We start from the raw sequence: 26,864 nt of genomic DNA, 5'->3' as shown, positions 1-26,864 counted from the left end.
CGTTTTTTCTTTCCCTTTTTTTTTTTATAGAATTAGGATGAAAAAGATTTTTTTAAAGGGAAAAAATTAGATATCATAAATGAAAATGATGGATATTTGATTGTAGTTGTACCTGGTGGGGAAGGCAAGCATACATTATTAAATGTATGCAAATAACGTTTTCTTAGAATCTCGCGACATAGGAATAATAGTAATAATGGTAAACAATGAATAATGAAGCATGGGTTGTTGATTGATATGGGACTGTAGCCGTGACTGGCCTGATGATTGATATGGGACTGTAGCCGTGACTGGCCTGATGATTGATATGGGACTGTAGCCGTGACTGGCCTGATGATTGATATGGGGCTGTAGCCGTGACTGGCCTGATGATTGATATGGGACTGTAGCCGTGACTGGCCTGATGATTGATATGGGATTGTAGCTGTGACTGGCCTGATGATTGATATGGGACTGTAGCTGTGACTGGCCTGATGATTGATATGGGACTGTAGCCATGACTGGCCTGATGATTGATATGGGACTGTAGCCGTGACTGGCCTGATGATTGATATGGGACTGTAGCCGTGACTGGCCTGATGATTGATATGGGGCTGTAGCTGTGACTAGCCTGATGATTGATATGGGACTGTAGCCGTGACTGGCCTGATGATTGATTATAGGACTGTAGCTGTGACTGGCCTGATGATTGATATGGGACTGTAGCTGTGACTGGCCTGATGATTGATATGGGACTGTAGCCGTGACTAGTTTGATGAATGATATGGGACTGTAGCTGTGACTGGCCTGATGATTGATATGGGACTGTAGCCGTGACTGGCCTGATAATTGATATGGGACTGTAGCTGTGACTGGCCTGATGATTGATATGGGACTGTAGCCGTGACTGGCCTGTTGATTGATATGGAGCTGTAGCCGTGACTGGCCTGATGATTGATATGGGGCTGTAGCTGTGACTGGCATGATGATGATTGATATGGGACTGTAGCCGTGACTGGCCTGATGATTGATATGGGACTGTAGCCGCGACTGGCATGATGATTGATATGGGACTGTAGCCGTGACTGGCCTGATGATTGATATGGGGCTGTAGCTGTGACTAGCCTGATGATTGATATGGGACTGTAGCCGTGACTGGCCTGATGATTGATTATAGGACTGTAGCTGTGACTGGCCTGATGATTGATATGGGACTGTAGCCGCGACTGGCATGATGATTGATATGGGACTGTAGCTGTGACGGGCATGATGATTGATATGGGACTGTAGCCGTGACTGGCTTGATGATTGATATGGGACTGTAGCCGTGACTGGCATGATGATTGATATGGGACTGTAGCTGTTACTGGCCTGATGATTAATATGGGACTGTAGCCGTGGCTGGCCTGATGATTGATATGGGACTGTAGCTGTGACTGGCATGATGATTGATATGGGACTGTAGCCGTGACTGGCCTGATGATTGATATGGGACTGTAGCTGTGACTGGCATGATGATTGATATGGGACTGTAGCCGTGACTGGCCTGATGATTGATATGGGACTGTAGCCGTGACTGACCTGATGATTGAAATGGGACTGTAGCTGTGACTGGCCTGATGATTGATATGGGACTTTAGCCGTGACTGGCCTGATGATTGATATGGGACTTTAACCGTGACTGACCTGATGATTGATATGGGACTGTAGCTGTGACTTGTTTGATGATTGCAATGGGACTGTAGCCGTTACTGGCCTGATGATTGATATGGGACTGTAGCTGCGACTAGCCTGATGATTGATATGGGACTGTAGCCGTGACTGGCCTGATGATTGATTATAGGACTGTAGCTGTGACTGGCCTGATGATTGATATGGGACTGTAGCCGTGACTGGCCTGATGATTGATATGGGGCTGTAAACGTGACTGACCTGATGATTGATATGGGACTGTAGCTGTGACTGGCCTGATGATTGATATGGTACTGTAGCTGTGACTGGCATGATGATTGATATGGGACTGTAGCCGTGACTGGCATGATGATTGATATGGGACTGTAGCTGTGACTGGCCTGATGATTGATATGGGACTGTAGCCGTGACTGGCCTGATGATTGATATGGGACTGTAGCCGTGACTGGCATGATGATTGATATGGGACTGTAGCCGTGACTGGCATGATGATTGATATGGGACTGTAGTTGTGACTGGCCTGATGATTGATATGGGACTGTAGCCGTGACTGGCATGTAGGTTGATATGGGACTGTAGCTGGGACTGGCCTGATGATTGATATGGGGCTGTTACCGTGACTGGCCTGATGATTGATATGGGACTGTAGCTGTGACGGGCCTGATGATTGATATGGGACTGTAGCTGTGACTGGCCTGATGATTGATATGGGACTGTAGCCGTGACTGGCCTGATGATTGATATGGGACTGTAGCCGTGACTGGCCTGATGATTGATATGGGACTGTAAACGTAACTGGCCTGATGATTGATATGGGGCTGTAGCTGTGACTAGCCTGATGATTGATATGGGACTGTAGCCGTGACTGGCCTGATGATTGATTATAGGACTGTAGCTGTGACTGGCCTGATGATTGATATGGGACTGTAGCCGTGACTGGCATGATGATTGATATGGGACTGTAGCCGTGACTGGCATGATGATTGATATGGGACTGTAGCTGTGACTGGCCTGATGATTGATATGGGACTGTAGCCGTGACTGGCCTGATGATTGATATGGGACTGTAGCCGTGACTGGCCTGATGATTGATATGGGACTGTAAACGTGACTGGCCTGATGATTGATATGGGACTGTAGCCGTGACTGGCCTGATGATTGATATGGGACTGTAGCCGTGACTGGCCTGATGATTGATATGGGACTGTAAACGTGACTGGCCTGATGATTGATATGGGGCTGTAGCTGTGACTAGCCTGATGATTGATATGGGACTGTAGCCGTGACTGGCCTGATGATTGATTATAGGACTGTAGCTGTGACTGGCCTGATGATTGATATGGGACTGTAGCCGTGACTGGCATGATGATTGATATGGGACTGTAGCCGTGACTGGCATGATGATTGATATGGGACTGTAGCTGTGACTGGCCTGATGATTGATATGGGACTGTAGCCGTGACTGGCCTGATGATTGATATGGGACTGTAGCTGTGACTGGCATGATGATTGATATGTGACTGTAGCCGTGACTGGCCTGATGATTGATATGGGACTGTAGCTGTGACTGGCATGATGATTGATATGGGACTGTAGCTTTGACTGGCCTGATGATTGATATGGGGCTGTAGCTGTGACTGGCATGATGATTGATATGGGACTGTAGCCGTGACTGGCCTGATGATTGATATGGGACTGTAGCCGTGACTGACCTGATGATTGAAATGGGACTGTAGCTGTGACTGGCCTGATGATTGATATGGGACTGTAGCCGTGACTGGCCTGATGATTGATATGGGACACAAGCCGTAACTAGTTTGATGATTGATATGGGACTGTAGCCGTGACTGGCCTGATGATTGATATGGGACTGTAACCGTGACTGACCTGATGATTGCAATGGGACTGTAGCCGTGACTGGCCTGATGATTGATATGGGACTGTAGCTGCAAATAGCCTGATGATTGATATGGAACTGTAGCCGTGACTGGCCTGATGATTGATTATATCACTGTAGCTGTGACTGGCCTGATGATTGATATGGGACTGTAGCCGTGACTGGCATGATGATTGATATGGGACTGTAGCCATGACTGGCATGATGATTGATATGGGACTGTAGTTGTGACTGGCCTGATGATTGATATGGGACTGTAGCCGTGACTGGCATGATGGTTGATATGGGACTGTAGCTGGCACTGGCCTGATGATTGATATGGGGCTGTTACCGTGACTGACCTGATGATTGATATGGGACTGTAGCCGTGACTGGCCTGATGATTGATATGGGACTGTAGCTGTGACTGGCCTGATGATTGATATGGGACTGTAGCCGTGACTGGCCTGATGATTGATATGGGACTGTAGCCGTGACTGGCCTGATGATTGATATGGGACTGTAGCCGTGACTGGCCTGATGATTGATATGGGACTGTAGCCGTGACTGGCCTGATAATTGATATGGGACTGTAGCCGTGACTGGCCTGATGATTGATATGGGACTGTAGCCGTGACTGGCCTGATGATTGATATGGGACTGTAGCCGTGACTGGCCTGATGATTGATATGGGACTGTAGCTGTGACTGGCCTGATGATTGATATGGGACTGTAGCCGTGACTGGCCTGATGATTGATATGGGACTGTAGCCGTGACTGGCCTGATGATTGATATGGGGCTGTAGCCGTGACTGGCCTGATGATTGATATGGGACTGTAGCCGTGACTGGCCTGATGATTGATATGGGACTGTAGCTGTGACTGGCCTGATGATTGATATGGGACTGTAGCCATGACTGGCCTGATGATTGATATGGGACTGTAGCCGTGACTGGCCTGATGATTGATATGTGACTGTAGCCGTGACTGGCCTGATGATTGATATGGGACTGTAGCTGTGACTGGCCTGATGATTGATATGGGACTGTAGCCGTGACTGGCCTGATGATTGATATGGGACTGTAGCCGTGACTGGCCTGATGATTGATATGGGACTATAGCTGTGACTGGCCTGATGATTGATATGGGACTGTAGCCATGACTGGCCTGATGATTGATATGGGACTGTAGCCATGACTGGCCTAATGATTGATATGGGACTGTAGCCGTGACTGGCCTGATGTGAACTGATGTGCGCACAGTTTCTGAACTGATCATATGGCGACCTCATAGCGTAGGTATTGGTACGATGCTGGTGAGCTGGGTGGCAGGAATTATTCGGCTCACCCTGCTGTTGCTCAAATTCCTGCTGCCGTTAAATACTTCTCTCTCTCCCAGTTGTAGCAACTTGGAGGGAGAAGTCATTTGGGGTCCGGTGATCGCTGGATCCCTCAATTACCCTTGCGAGGGGCGCGTACTATAGCTCTAGTGCTATAGTGGTGCCCAGTTTCAGTTCTGAGCGACGTGCGCCAAAACCACCTGTTTCAACTTCGTAGTCCAATTAAACATATTTTATATGAGCATTACATGATGTATTTGATTAGGTAAATGATTGATTTCTCTTCGATATCATTCACTCGTTTTCTGCCTTGCAACACTCAGTTTTGAACAGATTTCAAAAATTAATCAGAAGTTCAGAATGTCCCCACTACTAGCGTTTAAGCGTTCGCTGCAGAGCATAACTGTGCAGCTTTCATTCGCCTGAAGCTCACTTCTCTGCTCCTATTAATCACAGAAATACTGTTCTTTAACTCTGGAATTTCAATCAGCTTTTACATCAGAAATTGAAGTCGAGGACCCTTAAATTTATTAGATTTTGGTTATTTTATCAAGCCAAACATCTAATCTGTTAAAAAGGCTTCCGCTAGAGTTTCCCAGCACACTGATATTCTTTTGGTGTTCCTTTGGTTAGCCGTTGGAATGCGGCTTCCCACACAAGGCAGTGGTGTTAGTTTTTGGTCGATCATGGGTTACTCTAGTTATATCTAGCCTGTGTTCCATGATCTGTCACCCAAGGAGGCTTCTGATGATAGACCAGCAACTCCCCTTAGTCTTTGCTTTGCTTTAGCCATCGTGGTCACAGGGACATGTTTACAGTTTAGGAGCCTATAGGCAGAGAGGTTGTGGTGCCCTAAACTCCACCCTTTGCAGCATCCAGCCCGCCTACCCAGCTCTTTATGCTACATGCATTAGGCTGGGTTAATGACTGCTGAGCAATCCTAGAGAGCTGGATGGGTGGGATGAATTGAACTGCCCACCCATCCAGCTCTCTATGCTCTAACGGTGTTGACATCAGCACAGCTCCAGGATGGTGAGTGCGGGTTCACAAACCCCTCAACGCACTGGCACCTCTAGGCTCATGCCTAGATTGGCTAATGCTAAATGTGGCCCTGAACTGGTTGGGGATCCTGTTGGGCTTTCATAGTTACTGTAGTGGCTCAGGCCCACAAAGTCTCCACCATGCTTCAACCCAACAGGCAGCTCCTTACTTGACGTTACCCAGGTCTCATCACGAGGAGGAAGCGAGCTTGGAACTCTGGGAGTTTTACTTGAGTTGGCTTAATTCTTTGGGTCAGTCCTGTGTCAATGGAGACTTGCATGTTAGGAGAATATTTTTCTCATCCCTATTGCAAGGTGGAGCAACACTCTCTTTGGCTAATAAAAAGCTATCTTTCAAACCCAGCATGTGGAGCTAAAGAAAACTGATTCTTTTTTAAAAGTTTTTATTTTCCTAATTAAAAAAGAAAAAAAAGATGTTTAAAATATTTTTTTACCGTTAATAGCAATGAAAAAATGAAGCAGAAATTGCAAAAATAAAACGGATACTTTCCCTTTAAGCTACGATATGTATTTAGCTCTGGTAGTGGGGAATGTGCTAAAACGCCCATGAACATGTTTCAAAAAAGCATATAATTTCTCTTTAGAAATAATAGTGTTTGGCAGTGATTGTGGAGTGCAGTAATGGATCTACCTGCTACCTGTGGGCATGAATGAATGCCTGACAACCACTGTTCCACAGCAATCAGTTGCATAGCAGGTGTGTGCTCCCTATAGACCTGCATTTGCTATGCCACTTACAATGCTGGGGATTGTAGTTCAGCAAGAACTAACGCGTTGCAGTCCGCCTGCTGAATGCTATTTATATGCAATGCTTTTTGCAATGGATAGACACTGTTATATTGCTGGTGCCTTTCTGAAGATATCCTATGTTTGAAAAGAGATTTGGGTTCCTTGGTACAGAGCAGAGGAATAAACAGAGAAGAACGCGGAGGATAGCGGCTCACGCCATGCTGTCATCTCCCTGCTAAGAGATTATAAAGCATTCAAGCACACAATAAGATCAGACCGCTCAATTTAACCAGATGCCTGCAGGTCGGCAGTTTAGGATGGAAAGCAAATGAGAGGCCAGGGCAAAGCAGGGAAGCTGTGTTGCTTGAGGTCCCTGAAGTATGATGGTTATTTCTGCTAGTACCGGTAGATTTTTATTTTTTGTAACTGGCTTGTGTGGCGGTCATCATTTTTCATTTTATATGCATTATATTTGGTGTCTGTTATGTTTAGTACACAATGCTGCTCATGCCATCAGATGTTATACATTGACAGTATATGAAATCTGATTGGAGTCTGTTCATAAAGGGTGCATTGTTATAGGACTAAGGAAGGGATTAAAATGTAGAGCACCTCTGAGGGACGGTTAAAGTGGACATGAGCTCAGAACTTCCTCTCTGCTCTAAAACATAAGCAACAGCATAATAACCCTTAAAGTAAATCATTTCTTTGTTACAGTGGATAGAAATCCTGCAATAAAGCTGCAGTGTTTCTACCTTCTGCTTTCATGGAAGCAGACATAGGGTTAACATCCTATGGGCTTGATTCACAAAGCGGTGCTAACCTACTTAGCACGTCTAAAGTCTTTAGACGTGCTAACCAGGGTGCTAAGTAGGTTAGCACCGGATTTCTCAATCAGATCGCGCGCTAACTTTGTAAGTCCTATGCGCGCTAAGTCCCATAGGCTTTAATGGGCACTTCGCGCGGAGCGCTCTGTGCAGTGCGCTTGTAAAGTTTTGCGCGCATAAAGTTCTGCGCGCGAATAGCTTGTTTAGACGTGCTAAGGGGGTTTTCACAGGCGTACAACAGTTAGCACCGCTTTGTGAATCAAGCCCCATGTTTTCAAATGGCAAAAATCAATTAACCCTCCGCACACTCACATGCAAATGTTCAAACAAATGCATTCACAGATTTACTCATCCAGGCACAACTGTTATCCCTACAGCTAAATTAAAAGCCAGGGTTTTAGTTCACAGAAGAATGCATTCTTATGCTTAGTCACCTATACTGCGTAGAAGTACCCAGGTAAACATAGGTGTCCTAACTCTGGCCCTGTAACATGCATAGTGCAGACATGCAAACACATTCATTGCATCAAACCTAATGGATTAGGAGCACACATCCTAACTTCCTCTCCTGGGAAAGACAGTGCATCTTACCAATCACACAAGGGAGCTAATGTTATGTGTCCATGTGCACCATGCGCATACACCAGCATAAGCTGTCTGCATGCCAGGGCCAGAGTTAGGACACCTATGTTTACCTTAATTTAGCTGTAGGGATAACAGTTGTGCCTGGATGAGTAAATCTGTGAATGCATTTGTTTGAACATTTGCATGTGAGTGTGCGGAGGGTTAATTGATTTTTGCTGTTTCTAGCCACACCCCCTTCAGCACCTCCCTTTCCCTAATAATTTATTTAATGTCCTAACTAGAGGCGATGTGCCTGGATATATGTATGTTTATTCATGTTTTCAAATGAGCTGCTCTGTCAAGGCAGCCAGCTGACACACCTGAGAGATCAAATTACACTTGTGATTAGGCACAAATGAGGGGGAATTAGGTAGGCTAAAGTCTCTAAATACATACAAATTGCATTTCTCTATGTTTTGCTTCTGTCCTTTGCAAGAATTCAGGTCCACTTCAAGGGACAACACTATATACTCTGTACATGCTGTGGAAGATGTTGGTGCTATATAAATACAAAATACAGTAGAATCTTGTTCTAATAAAACTCTGATATAGTAAATCTCTGCCTATAGTAAGCTGTTTCCCCAGGTCCTGGCAAATGCTCTTGTATTCATATACAGTGTATAGCAAATTCAGATATAGTAAACTACTTGGCCAGTTCACTTGAAGTTTACTGTAAAGGGATTCTACTGTAAAAAATAATAATTTTGTGCTGGAGTTATTTTCAAGCCTGTCTGACTATAGTTTAGTTTGTGTGGACCTTTTTTTTATGTATGAGTGGACAGTTGCTATTCATGTATTTAGGCTCATACAACCACGGTTTGCATTTTTCTTAGTATTTTTTTGGGGGGAAATAATTTCCACTGCAAATCAGAAAACTGAGTTCTCGCGTACTATATGGTAACATACTATAGCATATAGTGTAGTGTTCTCCTCCAGCCTGATAGGAGTTGAATGATAAAGTTTAGTGTGGAGTCAAACCTTGTCACATTTGTAAACATTAGTCCTTGAATGGACATTAGGATCTGTTATGGTGGTAGCTGGTTAGATAAGTCTGGCTAAGCCCATGTGTTGGGATTCCCCTAACAGTAGGATAGGCGCATTGTGGTCTGTATGGTTGCTCATTCAAGGTAATTGCAACCATTATGGTGATACCCCAATAGTTGTAATTTAGTGTCTGGGTTCTTCAGGTACTTTGTTGACCACTGCACTTGGCTTAGGCATGGGATATCCCGGGCATGGATTATAAGTGGCCATGGGTCTTAATCAGAGCCCCCAGCGAGGGATGATGGACTGCCATGCCTACTGGGTGATGGACTGCTTCACTGGCTATAGGCCACCAGGTGACGACCCTTGGGTTCATTCCATCAGTAATAAGGAGAACAGAGGATACCTAGTTTGTATGTTCTCCCTGTGTCTGCGTGGGTTTCCTCTGGGCACTCCGGTTTCCTCCCACATCTCAAAAACATACTGATAAGTTGATTGGCTTGCTCCTAAATTGGCCTTAGACTACGATACATACACTGCACAATATAGACATATGACTGGAAGATGTTGGTGTTATGTAAATACTGTATGAAGAAGAAGAATAATGTGAAGGGAATTTAGACTTGCTGAAATTGTTGAGGAGTGTTTGCAGAGTCTATACATGTTACAGATCTAAATATTGCAGACTGATTTACAGCATAATAGCATTTTTAAAAATGGTGCTTCCGATTACACTGTTTTTTTGCAGAGTGAGTTGATAGCTAAATCAGACCTACATCAAGATATTATCCTGACTCGCTCCAGAGGGAACCAAAATAACATCTCCAAATTTTACAAAGAAAAATGTATTTGCATCCTCACAGAATGTGGTGCTTGTACTGTATATAATAAAGCATTCTGACTAGCCTGTAACTCTGTATGTTTTGTATTCAAAGAGCGTCCTAATCCAAGTCTCCAGGAAATCATGTGGTATTGGTTGTTTATACAGTAAACACAATACAAAGTGATAGGCTCAGCATTTCCAGAGGCAGACACTAAAATCAATGTATTAAAAAGAAATTATACTGCCGTTTCAGTACCTATTGAGGCTAACCTGTTAAAATACCTGTTAAAAACACTTTTCTTTTATTGGTCAGATGAAATATGCTAACTTTTTGAGATGGGAGTTTTGGGTTTTCATGAGCTGTATGTCAAAATCATCAATATTAAAACAATAAAAGGCTTGAACTACTTCAGTTGTGTGTATGTGAATCTAAAATATATGAAAGTCTAATGTTTATCAGTACATTCCAGAAAATAATGAACTTCATCACAATATGCTAATTTTTTGAGAAGATCCTGTAGCTTGTTCATTTTACATTATGGGTAGATTGTGCCATAACATACTTTACCAAGTATTCACTTCTGTGACCCCTGACAAAGATATCTATGCTCATTTTTTTTATCATACTTTGGTAGCTAGAGGTCTCATTTTTAGCTGAGCTTTCTCCTAAGGAGAACCTACCGTAATAGGACTTTGTGACAGTCACCATATAGACAATGAGTTGTCTTCTAGCACCTCAAAAATAAGTGGAAACCAAACCAAGGACCAATGGTGTAGTATAGCAAGGCAGTGAGATACAGTAGTTGTGTCACAAGGTATGGCCACTCCCAAATCCTGGTAGTTGCTCGCAGGGCTGTGGAGTCAGTACAAAAATCATCCGACTCCAAAATTGCTCCAACTCCTCGACTTTGACTTTTTCGTCTAATTTTTACAAAGGCTATGGATTTGGTTAAAAAATCATCCGACTCTGACTGCTCAGTTTATTGAAACAACAGACTCCGACTCCAGGTACCCAAAAGTTTCCACAGCCCTGGTCGCTCAACCATTGCATGGGCAGAAACAGAATATGAGCTTGCCCCCTCTCAGGTCAGCAGGACATACAAGTGCATCCCAATAAATTAAAATATAATTGAAAAGTTAATTTATTCCATTAATTAAATTCATACATAGATTGATTACACAGAGAATTATGTATATTCAAACATTCTTTCCTTTTTTTTGCTGGCTATCGCCTAAAGGGTAATGAAAACCTCAAATTTGGTATCTCAGGAAATTAGAATATTAAAGGAGAGACCAATAAAAAATGTTTTTTTAAAACAGAAATGCTGGCCTACTGAAGCATGTCTGTGTACGCACTCAATACTCGAGACTCCTCTATCATGAATTTCTGTATTAAAGAGACACTGAAGCAAAAAAAAAAAAATTATGATATAATCAATTGGTTGTATAGTACGGATAATTACTAAAACATTAGTAGCAAAGAAAATATTCTAATATTTTTATTTTCAGTTACCGGTATATAGTTTTTTGTATAACATTGCATCATTCTCTAATATTTGCAGTTTACACACTACTCAGCATTCTAAATGATTTTAATTAAACAAACCGAGAGCCCGATATGGTGTAGTAAGTTTTGAACAAGAGGAAAAAATGACAAGTAAGTATTATACTTACAAACATGGGTTACCGCACAGGCAACCACTGTATAAGCAGGTGGGGAGATTATACCTGTCCCCACTCAGGATTAAGATGTCGCTCTCTGTGATAGAAGAAAAGGAGGGTGTATCACCCTTCCGCCAAGGGTGGAAAACTGAATATAATGATGTACAGAGGCACCAGTAGTATAAAACACAATAAAAAGTTAAAAATATTCAGGTGGTGGTGGTGGACCAGCCAACCTAAAAACAGACACGATGCTGTCAATTAAAGTCAAAAATAATTTATTCACATACTCCGAGAACAAACTGCGATGCGTTTCACGGGCAAAAGCCCGCTTCCTCAGGCATTAAACAACAGGACTATCACACAGCTCTAGGTCCAGATAAGGCTTGGCACCTCTGGGCACAAATTTCAGGGCAATTTTACTGATGGCGGTGTGTGTTTCCTTTAATTAATAGTGACAGCAGTCTGATATGTAGAGATAATAGTGTGCACACCTTTAATAAGCACAGGCTGCTGCCTGTGCCAGCCACCTGCTATTGACTGTCATGTTTGTGGTATCCATCTTCCTCTTTTGTAGACTTTGTGCTTATTTATCAACAGGACGTTTACACACTCCTCCCTTGGGTTTTTTTGGCGGTGTGCTCCTGAAAGCTATACTCATCTTATCCTTTTAAAGTGGTTAAACTACATTTTACCTCACCAAAGACAAGGGAGTCAAAGTAACCACTCAATGCAAGAGATTTCTATACACAATTTTCTTTCCATTCGTATCAGCTCACATTGAGAAAATAAATACAAGCTTGAAATAAATCACTCTGCATGTAATTAATTTATATAAAATGTGAGTTTCACTTTTTGAATTGAATTACTGAAATAAATTGACTTTGTGATGATATTCTAATTTATTGAGATGTACCTAAACTCCAGGCAGTGGTCATCTTCCAGGAAAAACAAAAGAAAAACAAACCAATCTACCCACCTCTACGAGGTCTATCATGTCATGATGTGGGATGGAAGCATCCAAAGGGGATTCAAATATTAAAAAACAGTTTAAAATGGGATGGTTAAATATCACCTCCTCAGTATCTTGTCCAGAGTTTCCTTAGAGTTCCTCAAAGGCAGCCAATGCAACAAGTTTGCTACTAAAGATTTGGTATGTTTACATGGCTTAACCTCCTTGCCGGTTATCCCGAGCTCAGCTCGGGGTAACCTGCGCAGGAGGATATCTCAGGCCCCGCTGGGCCGATTTGCATAATTTTTTTTTGTTACAAGCAGCTAGCACTTTTCTAGCTGCTTGTAACTTCCGATCGCCGCCGCTCGCCGCCGATCCGCCGCAATCCGCCGCGCCGAGTCACTCCCCCCCGCCCCAGAGCCCTGCGCTGCCTGGCCAATCAGTGCCAGGCAGCGTTGAGGGGCGGATCGGGATTCCCTATGACGTCATGACGTCGGTGACGTCATCCCGCCCCGTCGCCATGGCGACCGGGGAAGCCCTGCAGGAAATCCCGTTCTCAACGGGATTCCCTGCATACTCTGATCGCCGAAGGCGATCGGAGTGGGTGGGGGGATGCCGCCGCTTAGCGGCTATCATGTAGCGAGCCCTTGGCTCGCTACATGATTAAAAAAATTAAAAAAATGTGCGGCGCTGCCTCCTTGCCGGATTTTTTAGACCGGCAAGGAGGTTAAGGTGCCCATACACTCGTCAGATTGGCAGCAGATAGATAAGAAATGCATCTGATGATCTATCTGATGCGTTTTTAGAACATTTTTTACCAGGATAGAATTCCAATAGATTTCAGTTTGAAATCTATTGAAATTTGATCTGATGGCATTTTTTTGCCATCAGATTTCTATTAAGGCCAATGCAAACTGATAAGCAATCTCATCAGATCGACCTAAATTTTCCACCCTGCCAGTTCGATGGAAATCCATCGAAATCGGCCATCAATCGGTCGATTGGCCAACCGATTTGCAAACGATCGATCGGGATCGATCGGTCGGCCAGAAAATCGGCTGAGTGTATGGGCCCCTTTACATCTTATACTATCCTATTGGGTGTATGTGTCCTAATCTCACCTCTGGCAGATGATAACAACTGTGTCATAGCTCTGGGGCTATGCGAACCTTTATGTGACCCTAAAGTTTCCGGGCTCTCTGTGGAGCCGGTTTATGGAGAATGGGTGAATCTTTGGCAATAACACCTTCCTAAACTTGCTATCATTAACTGTCAATACTCAGCTGCCTTTTTATAGCCAGCAGTGGATGATGCACACTTGCACAGAGTGGCTGCCAATTCAGTATCAGACAAATTAGCAGTTTATCTATAGCAAGCAGAAACATTTCTGATCAACTCTCTGTAGAAAAGTGCTGTAATGAGGAAGGACTTGCAAGGTTAGAAACTTTACAAGCACATCTTACTCTTAATATAATATTCAACACTTTACAGCAAACCTGGAGCGAAACTAAACTTATGAGATAATGAATTGTATGTGTAGTACAGCTAAGAAATAGAACACTAGTGACAAAGAACATAGTCTCATGTTGTTTTCCACTGCAGGAAGATTTTAAAAAAACTTCAGTTGTTTATCTTTGACCAACTTGGTTGAATACAGTCCTGTTTATACTGTTTTTTAAACAGCAGAGAAATAGTGAGAAACAGTTGAGATAAGGTTTTACTGCAGAAAAGTTCAAAGGGTCATTATTTCTGCTTTTTTTATAGCTTAAAAGACAGTAGTACAGCGAAGAGATAGAACATTAGTACAAAGAAAAAAGTCTCATGTTGTTTTCCATTACAGGAAGAGTTAAAATACTTCAGTGGTTTTGTATGCAAAAAGACCTTCTCTGAGCTCTTTTACCCACTAGGTAGAATACAGTCTTGTTTTCTGAAGCACTTACAAAGTCGAGAAATATTGAGAGACAACTTTAGATACGATTTTACTGCAGGAAAATTCAAAGGGTCATTATTTCTGCTTTGATTTATAGCTTAAAAGACAGAGGTCTGATCTAATTCACTTTTTTAACAAACTTTCTCCTAGGAGATAATTTTCATCTCTGTTTGAAATAGAACAGAGATAACTCTGCACAGGGGCGTAGCAATAGGGGGTGCAGAGGTAGCGACAGCATCGGGGCCCTTGGGCCAGAGGGGCCCCGAAGGGCTCTCCCTCATCTACATTATTACCTCTCTATTGGTCCTGTGCTCATAATAATCATTTCTATAGATGCTGTGAATAGTAGTAATCACTAACAAACTGTTTCCCAGCCTCTTCTTGCACCTCTGACACTGTAGTTGCCATTGGCAGGTTTTGGTGCGCCGTATCAATTGTTATGTATAGAGTGCTTGGGGGGGCCCATGTAAAACTTGCATCGGGGCCCACAGCTCCTTAGCTACGCCACTGACTCTGCATATTCAAAAAGTAGGTGAAAATGTACTGTCACAATTATTCTGAGTATTTTATTGCTTGCTGGTGGCTTAAAATGCATTTTTGATAAGATGTGAAAATATTACTTAAAGGAATCATCAGGCGATTTTAAGGAAAATAAGTGCTACTTACCCGGGGCTTCGTCCAGCCCCAAGCTCCCAGCATGTTCCTTTGCTGCAGCTCCGCCGTCAGCTGTTCGCCGCAGCTGCCTCCCGGTCCCCGGCGATGACATCAGGCCGACCTTGAGGAGCGTACTGCGCCTGCGCGAGCGGCGCTGTCAATCACCGCCAAGTGGTTCGGAGCTCACAGCGCAGGGGCAGTAGTTCTGTGCCTGTGCAGTACGCTCTGGTCCACGTGGCGGTGATTGACAGCGCCGCTCGCACAGGTGCAGAGTCGGCCTGACGGGGACCTGAAGCTTCACAGGCGAACGGCTGACGGCTGGGCTGCAGCAAGGGACATGCTGGGAGCTTGGGGCTGGACGAACCCCGGGTAAGTAGCACTTATTTTCCTTATAATCGCCTGATGACTCCTTTAAGTGAAACTTAGGAGAAAAAGTTACATGGATAAGGCCCAGAGTGTGCTTTTAAAATTGCAAATGTGACAGAATGATGCAATGTTAAAAAAAAAAAAAGCTAAAATAAGAATAAGAGACTCTTTTCTTTGCTGCTAATGCTCTGTTCATTACATAAATTTATCATAACATTTTTTCTGATTCAGGTTTTCTTTAACAATACATAAACTGCTGCTAAACTAGCATTTAAAGAGGAACTGTAGTTAAAATAACATAATGAATAAAATTGCTTATTTTTTTTACAATATTAATTTCTAAATGATTTATTACAATGTTCATTTATAAATTATTTAGACCAGGGGTGCCCATTGGGTAGATCGCAATCTACCGGTAGATCGTGAAGGACTTCATAGTAGATCCCGAGCACACTACATTTTCCATTCTGTATATACAATTATGCTCTTAAAGAGGAACTGTAACATAAAAAGATCCCCTGGGGGGTACTCACCTCGGGTGGGGGAAGCCTCCGGATCCTAATGAGGCTTCCCACGCCGTCCTCCATCCGTCAGGGGTCTCGCTGCAGCCCTCCGTGGAGTCCGGGCAGCGGTGACGTCATTATTTACCTTCCTGGCTCCTGCGCAGGCGCTCTGACGGCTGTCGGCTCCGAACTACACGGAAATACCCGATCGCCGTCGGGTCCGCTCTACTGCGCAGGCGCAAGTTTCCTGCGCCTGCGCAGTAGAGCGGACCCGAATGAGATCGGGTATTTCCGTGTAGTTCGGAATGGAAAGCCGCCACAGCTCCCCCGCTGGAGCCAGCAAAGGTAAATATTGAAATGACAGTCGGCACAGTCGCCGGCTGTTCGGAGGGCTGCGGAGAGACCCCCGTGGGACAGAGGACGGCGTGGGAAGCCTCATTAGGATCCGGAGGCTTCCCCCACCCGAGGTGAGTACCCCCCAGGGGATCTTTTTAATGTTACAGAGTCTCTTTAAAATGTACATAGGTAGATCATTTTGACTTGCTCATTTTTAAAAGTAGCTCACAAGCTGAAAAAGTGTGGGCACCTCTGATTTAGGCAGTGTTTGTCCATTGTTATATCTTTCCTATACCTGATTTACATTATAAAATTCATCACAGGTGCCAACTTCTATAGTACTTGTGATGGAATGTTCATTTACTGAGAGTTCTAAAGCCAGTAGAAAACATCTCTGGTCCCCCAAAATGTTCGGCCGGGGGGGGGGGGTTCAGTTCAGCAAAATATTAAGCAGCCTAGACTTAGGGTGCGTACAGACATGCGACTATAGTCGTTTAAAACGATCGTTACCGACGGCATTGCCCGACGATCGTTCGTAAAAAGTGGACTAATGATCATTAAAACGACCGACCAACGAGATATGTCGTTGGTAAAGAACGATCCATTCTGCCAGATCTTTTCCAACGACCATCGTTCAAAAAGTAATGTCTGTACAACGATCGGTCGTTGATCGTTCGTTCTCAAAGCTTTGCACATGCTCAAACAGTTCTTTTTGACACTTGTGTTTGAAATCAGTTTATACATTATGTTGCGCACGCAACGCTCGTTCCAAGATCGTTCGTACACGAACGATGTTCAAAGTAGCCTTTCTTCAAACGATCATCGGCTGATACCTCCTTTAACATCGTTCGTCGTTCAGAACGAACGATCGTTATCGTATGTCTGTACGTACCCTAAGCCTCAGTGGGGGGGCTACATACCAATTTACAGCAATATATAGCTAGTATGGGTATCCTAAATTATTTACTGCATTCTACTATATGTCATGACAGTTCCTCTTTTAAATTAACCTGAGGTGAAAAAAACGAGATAAACAATAGCATTTATTGTATTTATTCTCCTACTCGTTAATATGGCTTCTTTTAGATATCCCATAGTTTTATTCTATATTTAAACATGTACAAAGTAGATTATAAGTTTTATTGCCTCTGCTCAATGGCAGTGTCTCAAGATTTCCAGAGTTAAAATGCATGAACTATTGACCTTTTCTATCTCTTCCCTGCCCTCAATTTGTATTCTGCTAGGAAAACTTTTATGGTTGCAATTTGCTTATCAGTGACGTTTACTATATTTCCCGACAAGGTACCGACAAGACGGAAGCCTGGTTATTAATATGTTTTGCACTGTACATACACATGTTTATCTCCTTATGTCACATGGTGCCTCGGGTACACTTTTAAGTACCCCTGTCATTAGTTTGCACTAAATGGTTGGTGACAGGATGCAGCAAAGTATATATGGCTTTCTAAGTGAATAAATGCAAAGGACAGGGGCAGAGGTGGACTCACACTAATGGCCCATACTCACGGGCTACTTTTGCTGCCTGTCGCTAGCACACAGGAGCGTGTGCACGACAGTTCGGGGACAGCTCGTCGCCAGGTCCCTCCGCATACACACGCGGAAGTGGGACTAGGTATGCGACGGAAGCTATCGCCGACGTTCCTCCCCCCTGCCGGAAACTCAGTGTTCCGGCTATTAGGTTGCTGTCGCTAGTCCGCATACACACGCGGACTAGCGACAGTTGCGGCGGCAACTGTCACCATGCGATTGACCGCCGCCAATCACCTGGTGACAGCAGCGACGAGCGACGGTTCGGGGTGCGCGCCTCATACTCACGGGCGACAAGTCGCCGCAAGACGCGCGCCCCACGTGGTTGCGGCGACAATTGTAGCCCGTGAGTATGGGCCATAAGGGAGAGGATTGGGGTTAACCACTGAGGTCAACAGGCTGGTTTTTAAATGTGGCAGAATGTATTGCATACATGAATTAAGGAAGAAATAATAATGGCCGAAACTTTAAGATATTGTCTATAGCAATATTTTTATCGTTTCTTCATCTTTATCTAACATAGAATAATAAATATGTTAAAATAAATGTAATAAAATCGGAAAATATTGTCTATAACAATGAAAATGAAAATATAGTTACAGTCGTAATAAGCATAGTAAAACATTGGTAAATACCACCATATTTTACTACAACTACACCAAACCCTACTCTCACACAGAACCCTCTCTCTACTAATGCCTAACCCTTAGACCCCCCTGATGGTGTCTAACCCTTAGACCCCCCTGATGGTGTCTAACCCTAAGACCCTCACCCTGGTGGTGCCTAACCCTAAGATCCTCCCTTGTGGTGCCAAACCCTTAGACCTCCCTGGTGGTGCCTAACCTTTAGGTCCCCCTGGAGGTGCCTAACCCTTAGACCCCCCTGGTGGTGCCTAACCTTAAGATCCCCCTGGAGGTGCCTAAACTTTAGGTCCCCCTGGAGGTGCCTAACCCTTAGACCCCCTGGTGGTGCCTAACCTTAAGACCCCCCCTGGTGGTGCCTAACCTTTAGGTCCCCCTGGAGGTGCCTAACCCTTAGACCCCCCTGGTGGTGCCTAACCTTTAGGTCCCCCTGGAGGTGCCTAACCCTTAGACCCCCCTGGTTGTGCCTAACCTTAAGATCCCCCTGGAGGTGCCTAACCTTTAGACCCTAAAACCCCCTTCCTGACACCTAACCATAAAATCCCCTTTCTCCACTCCAAATAACATTTATACAAAAAGCGATAAATTCCTACCCATTTTTCTCTAGCAATGACAGACATAATGTAATTTATGGAGTTATTACATGGTGGAAGGGATAGGATGGAAGTGTGACATAAGTATTGGACAAACGTTACATGATATTCTGTACCTTGCTAACCCACTTATTTCTTAACACCTGAATGGGCACTGCTGGATAGCTACAAATTCTGACCTGATTAGTATAACATTGGTGTGCTTGTAATGTGCCAATTAGCTCTTCATTGTGCTACATGAGCTCTTTGTTGAATTTTTTTTTCAACATCACCGAATCCCAGCTGTGCATTGATTTTGCAAATGTGCTTCAGGTGTTTGTATGAGAGTAAACCATGGAAATCCTGCTGAACATTTCTATTCCTGGCCATTATTTTTCAGTGAATTATGTAATTTGTCTTTTAGAAGCTTAAGTGTGATTTGGCCACCTGCTCAGTTGGGCGCAGGGTGAGCAGAAATGATGGCACACCCGGCTGCAAAGTACAAACATAAAGGAAGGAATTAGTGGTTGGCACTACAATGATGGAGCGTATGCTGTAAGAGGCTGTTGTCCCCGGTATGATGTAGTAGCATGCTCTGTATGCAGAGATATGAGAATATTGCAAATTATTGGATTAGAAGGCCGGCCTGGCACTGCTGCATGAATGCAAGTTGCTTTATTAAACAGATTGACAAGTCAACCAATGTTGAGTAATTTACAGTGATGGCTGTTGTCATATACCGAGGATCCATAGACTGGTCAACTCAGTGGGTGTGGGCACAAATAGCCTGATGGCAGTTTTGCAATGATCAGCGCTTCCTCCAAGGCTGTGTCCTCACCCTGCTGCCGCTGAAATACCAGGCGACGTTAATTACTATTCCCCCTCTGAGCCGTAGCAACTCGTATAGAGAAGTAATTCACGGTCCGGCTGTCACCGACATCCGAATTACAGTGTTTATACTGATGTGTGGCTATAGATGTAATAACATTACCTCTATGGCAGCGCCCAGGTCAGGTGCAGTACAGGGAAGAGAACACGCCAAAGTGACCTGCTTCATCTTTAACCTGTTTAAGGCCGCCTCACGCCACTTGGTGTGAACACGGCGTCTCCCCACAGGGCCGCGCATTGCCAATTGGCATTAAGTCCTGGCGGCTGATGGGAATAAACTCAGACATAACATTCAATAAAAATGTGTTTTCCTACTTTTTACTACCCATACAGTTATCTTATTTGCTTTTGTGCTCAATGCAAGTAATATTGTCTGTTTACAAATTACAAGTTCCAGTTTATCTGCTCTGAAAGCTGCCATTGCATTTTATTGTATAGCTTCGATATTTATAGATTTCAATCTATCCAGTGATAATTTCTCACCTCTCGCTGTTTTTGTTATGTGTGAAGATGAGTCTCAGCACTGCTAGGAATGTTGTTATTATTATCATTGATTTGTAACGTGCCAACATATTCCGTAGCGCTGTACAAGGTAAGAAACAAACGTGGAATACTAAATAATACAATGGTATACACCAACATACCAAATACAAAGTTGGTTCAAAATACAGAATCTGTACAAAGTACAGAATTAGTCATTACAGTGACAACATATGAACAACATAAAATGTGTACCATATTCCAAGACACGATGTTTAGTAATTGTGGCTGATAAGGAAATAACAAAGGACAATGTAATCAACCCTGTCAGCATAGGAACTAAGCTTCCCGCTGAAGAAGAAATTGCTGTGTTTAACAGTTTGAATAGTGTTCTGCTACCATTTTTTCCTCTGGTAGTAGGTTTTATGCCATAAATAATTTTCTAGAGGAAAGGTTTCATACCACTTTAAGCCCTAACAGTTCTGTATGTATGTACGTGTGTGAGAGTGAGTGTGTGTATTTATATTATTATTATTTAGTATTTATATAGCGCTGACATCTTCCGCAGCGCTGTACAGAGTACGCTAATTGTCCCTCAGAGGGGCTCACAATTTCATCCTTACCATAATCATATGTCTATGTAAGTATTGTGTATTATATGTATCCTGTAGTGCAGTGGTCCTCAAACTAAGGCCCGCGGGCCGAATGTGGACCCCTGAGGCTTTTTTACCGCCCCCCCACACACAAAATAGATTATAGATGCAGTCAGCTACATCTTTAAATATTGTGGGTCCGCATATAGAATGAAGCCAGAAAGCAGTAATTCGCTGGTTTCCAATCAAATTCCACATCAGGTGACACTATTGTCCAATTGGACTGAAGGTTGTCACCTTAGTATGCATCACTGTCTGGACCGCAAAGACTTCTATGCATACTCTGGCCCCCCAGCAGTCTGAAGTATGTTGACCCGGCCCTCGACCCAAAACGTTTGGGGACCCTTGGTGTAGTGTATGTATCGTAGTCTAGGGCCAATATTGGGGGAAGCCAATTTACTTATTAGTATGTTTTTGGGATGTGGGAGATTATATATAATATATATATATATATATATATATATTTTAATTTGTAATGTGAAAATATCACCTAGGAGAAAAAGTGGATCGGATCGAGCCTACTGTATCATCTGTATTTCTCGACATAATTGGGTCCTTTATTTAAGGGGAACCGGAGGTGAGAGACATATGGAGGCTGACATTTATTTTTTCTTGTAAACAATACCAGTTGCCTGGCAGCCCTGCTGGTCCCCTGCCTGTAACACTTTTAGCCATAGACCCTCATAGACAAGCATGCAGATCAGGTGTTTCTGACTAAAGTGTGACTGGATTACCTGCATGCTTATTTCTGGTGTGTGATTCACACTACTGACCAGAAAGATTAGCAGGACTGCCAGGCAACTGGTATTGTTTAAAAGGAACAATATGGCAGCCTCCATATGTCTCTCACCTTGCGTTCGTTTTAAGCATTTATCAAATGTTTGCATGGTTTCCAATCCCTTTGTTGTGGTAGCATCACACTCCTCACCTACGGGTTGGAGGGATTGGGGATGGGGAGGGGCTTCATATTAATGCTGCTGAACAAACAGTTACCAGCGATTTGCCGTCTCATGACAAAAATTACAGGGAGAGAAGAGGTTAACCTGACAGATGCAAGTAAGATGACACAAAAGTAATATATAGTTTGGCAGATAAAAGCAAACGTTACTTTCTGGACAATAATCTAGCTTTCATAAAATGTCCCCAGTAAGTGCCCGACTGTCTCTTTTTCTGCCTTCCTCTAATCAGTCTGTGTGTTCTGCTTACTTTGCAGAGGGATGCGAAAGGACAGCATCTGTTTGACCTCCTGTGCCACCATCTGAATCTGCTAGAGAAAGATTACTTTGGAATCCGCTATGTAGATCCTGACAAGCAGAGGGTGAGTGAGGCACCACCTGTCACTGCTGAGTGTTAAGTATTTATCACTAAGTCACGCTGTGTACGGAGTGCTCATTTCATGTATTTATTTATGCAGCATAATGTGCAGCACTTTACAGGGAACACCAAGCCTTTAGATCTGTCCTTGCCCTCCTGAGCTGAGAAGTTTAGATGCAGAATATACATGACTGGGCAGGGCCCATCTGGGCGGACTTTCCCCACAACCTGAAATAAAGCCATGACACCCAATTGGAGTTTAAAGGCCACAGCTTTAATAAGATTTAACATAATACAATCTAGAAGAAAAAACCAAAGAAACTTTGATTAAAATGCATTAACAATTTGAGAAACTTGTATAACCGCGCTCTGACAGGTCCCATGACAATGCCCTCCCTCTTCGTGAGGGTCCATATATACCAACCACCGGCTTTCAATCAACATTTGGTTTGCCACTGAACCTGCCAGTGACAACCATTCAACTTTATGCCACTGCACCTCCCCAGTGACGAGAATGGTGCCATTAACCCGTCGATGACCCACCCTAAAGCCATCCGGATTAATGACCCATGAAACCATTGCCATTATGTTCCTTCTTGGCACTCATGTATCATAACCAGCACTATGCACTCCTAGCATAAAATGCCTTATTTCATTCACTAAGCTCAGTGTGTACTTCTCGTTTGGATGTCGTCCAGGCCGGCATTGTCATGGACCCGCCACGGCATTCGTGCCTGCCCCTTCAGGAACGAATGCCCGCCCTCAGCAAGAGCGCGGCTTCTAGGGCCTCTCTCATCCCAAAAAGGAAAATATCGTTCCCCAGACCGCTTAGGTGCACCCCGTCCCTGTCGAAATGTCCCTCCCAGCTCTCCAAGAGTCTGTGACGAATGGCAATGCCCCCTCGTTTGACTATGAACTTTGATATGGCTCTGTTGACTCTTTGTCTGGAATGGTTTAAGACTCTTTCCGAGACGGGTGGGCGCCATTTGGATCTCGGGATCATTTCGGACCATATGATGGTTGTTCCCGGAAAAAACTTCGGATGCTCCGCAGTAGCTCCTTTATCTCCAGCATCAGGAGATGCAATGGACTAGTTCCCAAATAGTTTCCCCCTATGTGTACTATGGTGATGTCGCAGCTGGCTTGAATAAAAACTAGGAGCCAGTTTGTGTAAGGGTCGTATTCTCTGAGGCCCCTTTCACAGTGAGACATTTTCATTGCGATACATTACCCTTTTTTACCGCAGGGTGACACTTAGGGCAATGAAAGTCTACGGGGCCTTTCACAGTGGATGCAATGCGCTGAAAGCATCACATCTGACGCAAGAGCATCCGTGCGTTGTCGGACAACATGCGCGGTGGTGTGCAGTGGACCGGAAGTCCTGTAAGTCTATGGCGGGGCAGGGTTTTTTTGGGTTGCGGCGTGCATGGGCGGAAGCATATTTTGGTAATACACTTCCACAGATTTCTTATGTGCGCCTCACTTCCTGTTTGGCTCTCAGTCAAAAAGGGGATTACCGTGCATTAACGTGGAAATCCCCAAAGGCTATTTTTAGTGTTGCGATGTGATGCGATCATCTGATCGCATTGCAGTGTTACCGTGTGAAACTGACCTCAAGCATCCATCATACAAAAGTGTTTATTCAAACGCAATGCTAAATGCCAACATGTTTGCTTTGCATTTGATCTCATCTAGCCGGGAAAGCAATCAGGAACTGACTCCAATTACAGCAGAGAATAATACGCTGCATTTGGGAAAATACGACACAAGCCAAACATTGAAAGCATTTTACATGCAGGTTAACATTGCTACATAAGATCTCATCCAAAATTCAAGTCCTGCAGCTACAAAGGGCTTCAGAAAGGCAGCTCGGAACACAGGAGTAATAATGCAGCACAGGTCATAACCGTTCCCCACTCTGTCCAAACCTAAACAGACGTCTTGCTTATAGATTGCCTGTTAGCTTATGCATAGAATTAGTTTCTGGATTACAGAAGTGCTGCAGGAGGTTTCATGGGACTGGTGAATGTATGAGAATGACACTTGTAATCTAGATCTTTACATTTTTGTTTGTTCTTCTTATATTTTAAGGCAAATAAGCTTTAAAGAGACTCTGCAACAAAATGTTGTGCCTTATTTCTTCTGTGCTATAAGTTCCTATTACTGTTCTAATGTGGTCTGTCTTACTGCAGCCTTTCCTACTTGCACTGTCTCTGTAATAAATCGTATCTCCTTTCCTCTGTCCTGTCTGTCGGGCTCAGGCTGGAATGTGTGGAATGTGCAGCACTGCTTGTCATTGGCAGAAGCTTTACACACCCCCTCCAAGCTCTGCATGAGTCACACCAGATAGCTGTTCACAGCCTATGATACTCTGGTTAGAAGCCATGTCATTTGTTTGTAAACACTGCCTAAAACTGTTCATTACAAGCCAGGATTGCAGCAGGGAGTGGCAGAAACAGCACAGAGGGGCACAGGAGAACATAAGGAATAGAATGGTATGCTTTTTATTGTAAGAATATTAGAGTACAGATTCTCTTTAAATACTGAGGCCTGAATTTACTAAGCAGGGGGATTACACACTGCAGAGCCCTCGGCTTATTGATGCTGCAATCAACTAAGTGACGAGTGACAGAGGAAAGCTAAAAGTGCAACTTGATGCACTTCTGAAGCTATGCCCAGCTGCTACTATCACCGTGTATGGGGATTATATTCCCAAAACTAACATATTTTACTGCAGCAGTACAGGCTTGCTTATCTCCACGTAATCGGCAAATGTAAACATTGCCAGCAAGAATCTCTTTCTGCCTGTCTTTACTCTGCCCCTCTCCTTTTCTGCTGATGTGACTCAGCTGATGCCTTGGCAATGCATCTGCTCAGCAAAGGGGGGGGGGGGGGGGGGAGGTTACACACAGGAAATACTTGGAAATACTTTCAAATGCACTTTTAGGTGACTAATGCTACCCTTACACAGTACAATTAAAACACTCGATTTTCCGGTTTATTTGACCAAAACGATCGAATTGAATGAAAGTCAAGAAGAATCCTTTGTTTTCGTTTTTTTTTTTTATAAAAATCCGATTGTACCTGTTGGAAAAATTTTTTATATTGTAACGGGATGATCGAACAAAATTTTCTTATCGAAAAAAATTTAAAATTACCATGTATGGGCACCTTAAAGAGACTCAGAGATGAGTCAAGTGGCCGTTTTTTTACTTACCTGGGGCTTCCTCCAGCCCCATAAGCATGGATGTGTCCCTCGCTGTCCTCCCAAGTGCCTATGTTAAGCCGCAATCTTCTCTGGTATTCGGCTCAGCGCCGTCAGCGGGGGGCCTTCTGTGCATGCGCGGACCTTCTGCAGAAGTGCAGATGACCCCGACTGATAACACTCAGTCAGACTGAGCCGAATACCGGGAGCTGATTGCGGCTTAATGGGGCACTCGGGAGGACGATGAGGGACATAGCCATGCATATGGGGCTGGAGGAAACCCCGGGTAAAAACTGCCACTAGACTCATCTCTGAGTCGCTTTAAAGGAATACTGTAGGGGGTCGGGGGAAAATGAGTTGAACTTACCCGGGGCTTCTAATGGTCCCCCGCAGACCATCTGTGCCCACACAGCCACTCACCGATGCTCCGGCCCCGCCTCCAGTTCACTTCTGGAATTTCAGACTTTAAAGTCTGAAAACCACTGCGCCTGCATTGCCGCATCCTCGTACCCGCTGACATCACCAGGAGCGTACTGCGCAGGCCTAGTATGGTCTGTGCCTGCGCAGTACGCTCCTGGTGACGTCAGCGGGTGCAAGGACACGGCAACGCAGGCGCAGTGGTTTTCAGACTTTAAAGTCTGAAATTCCAGAAGTGAACCGGAGGCGGGCCGGAGCATCGGTGAGTGGCTGCGTGGGCACGGGATGTCTGCGGGTGACCGTTAGAAGCTCCGGGTAAGTTCAACTCATTTTTCCCCCGAACCCTCTACAGTATCCCTTTAAGAGTAATTAATGAAATTTTAATTTTGGGAGTATAATCCCACTTAAAAGTACACTTGAATTTAGAAGGATATGGAGGCTGCCATGTTTGTTTTCTTTTAAACAATACCAGTTGCCTGGCAGTCCTGTTGTGCTCTTTGGCCTTGTTCACACTCAGATTGCGATTTTGCATTGAGATGTCTGCAATTTTTCCACAATTGCTTTTGCAACTTTCATTACAGTGAATGAGAATCGTAATGCAATCTACTGGAAAATTTAGCATGCAGCACATTTGCAATCATCGAAATGGCTGTAGTATGAGTAATCCCATAGGATTACAGGTGTGTAAAGCGCTTTGCTGATTGAGAGTGATCAGCAAAGTGCAAAACACCAGATGAGTGTGAATGCAGGAGTTTCTGAATTACACACCTGCATTGTGGACAATCCAGTCAGACTTAATGCTGGGAATA

General features: G+C 44.0%; 1 protein-coding gene across 3 annotated transcripts in view; it reads left to right on the top strand.

Moving 5' to 3' along the window:
- FRMD5 (FERM domain containing 5) overlaps nucleotides 1-26,864 on the top strand; it is a 173,749-nt gene that overhangs the window by 96,127 nt on the left and 50,758 nt on the right. For all 3 annotated transcript variants that reach the window (XM_068274977.1, XM_068274976.1, XM_068274975.1), the window contains one exon: nucleotides 22,333-22,437. Coding sequence is in view for 2 of the 3 variants with exons in the window: in XM_068274976.1 (XP_068131077.1) it covers nucleotides 22,333-22,437 (105 nt within the window). In the remaining variant the exon portion in view is untranslated. The remainder of the gene's footprint in view (nucleotides 1-22,332; nucleotides 22,438-26,864) is intronic.

This window comes from Hyperolius riggenbachi, chromosome 3 (genome assembly GCF_040937935.1).
Source record: "Hyperolius riggenbachi isolate aHypRig1 chromosome 3, aHypRig1.pri, whole genome shotgun sequence".
Classification (NCBI taxonomy): Eukaryota; Metazoa; Chordata; class Amphibia; order Anura; family Hyperoliidae; genus Hyperolius; species Hyperolius riggenbachi.
The sequence above is the reverse complement of the archived record's forward strand: the minus strand, read 5'-3'. Positions and strand labels throughout refer to the sequence as shown.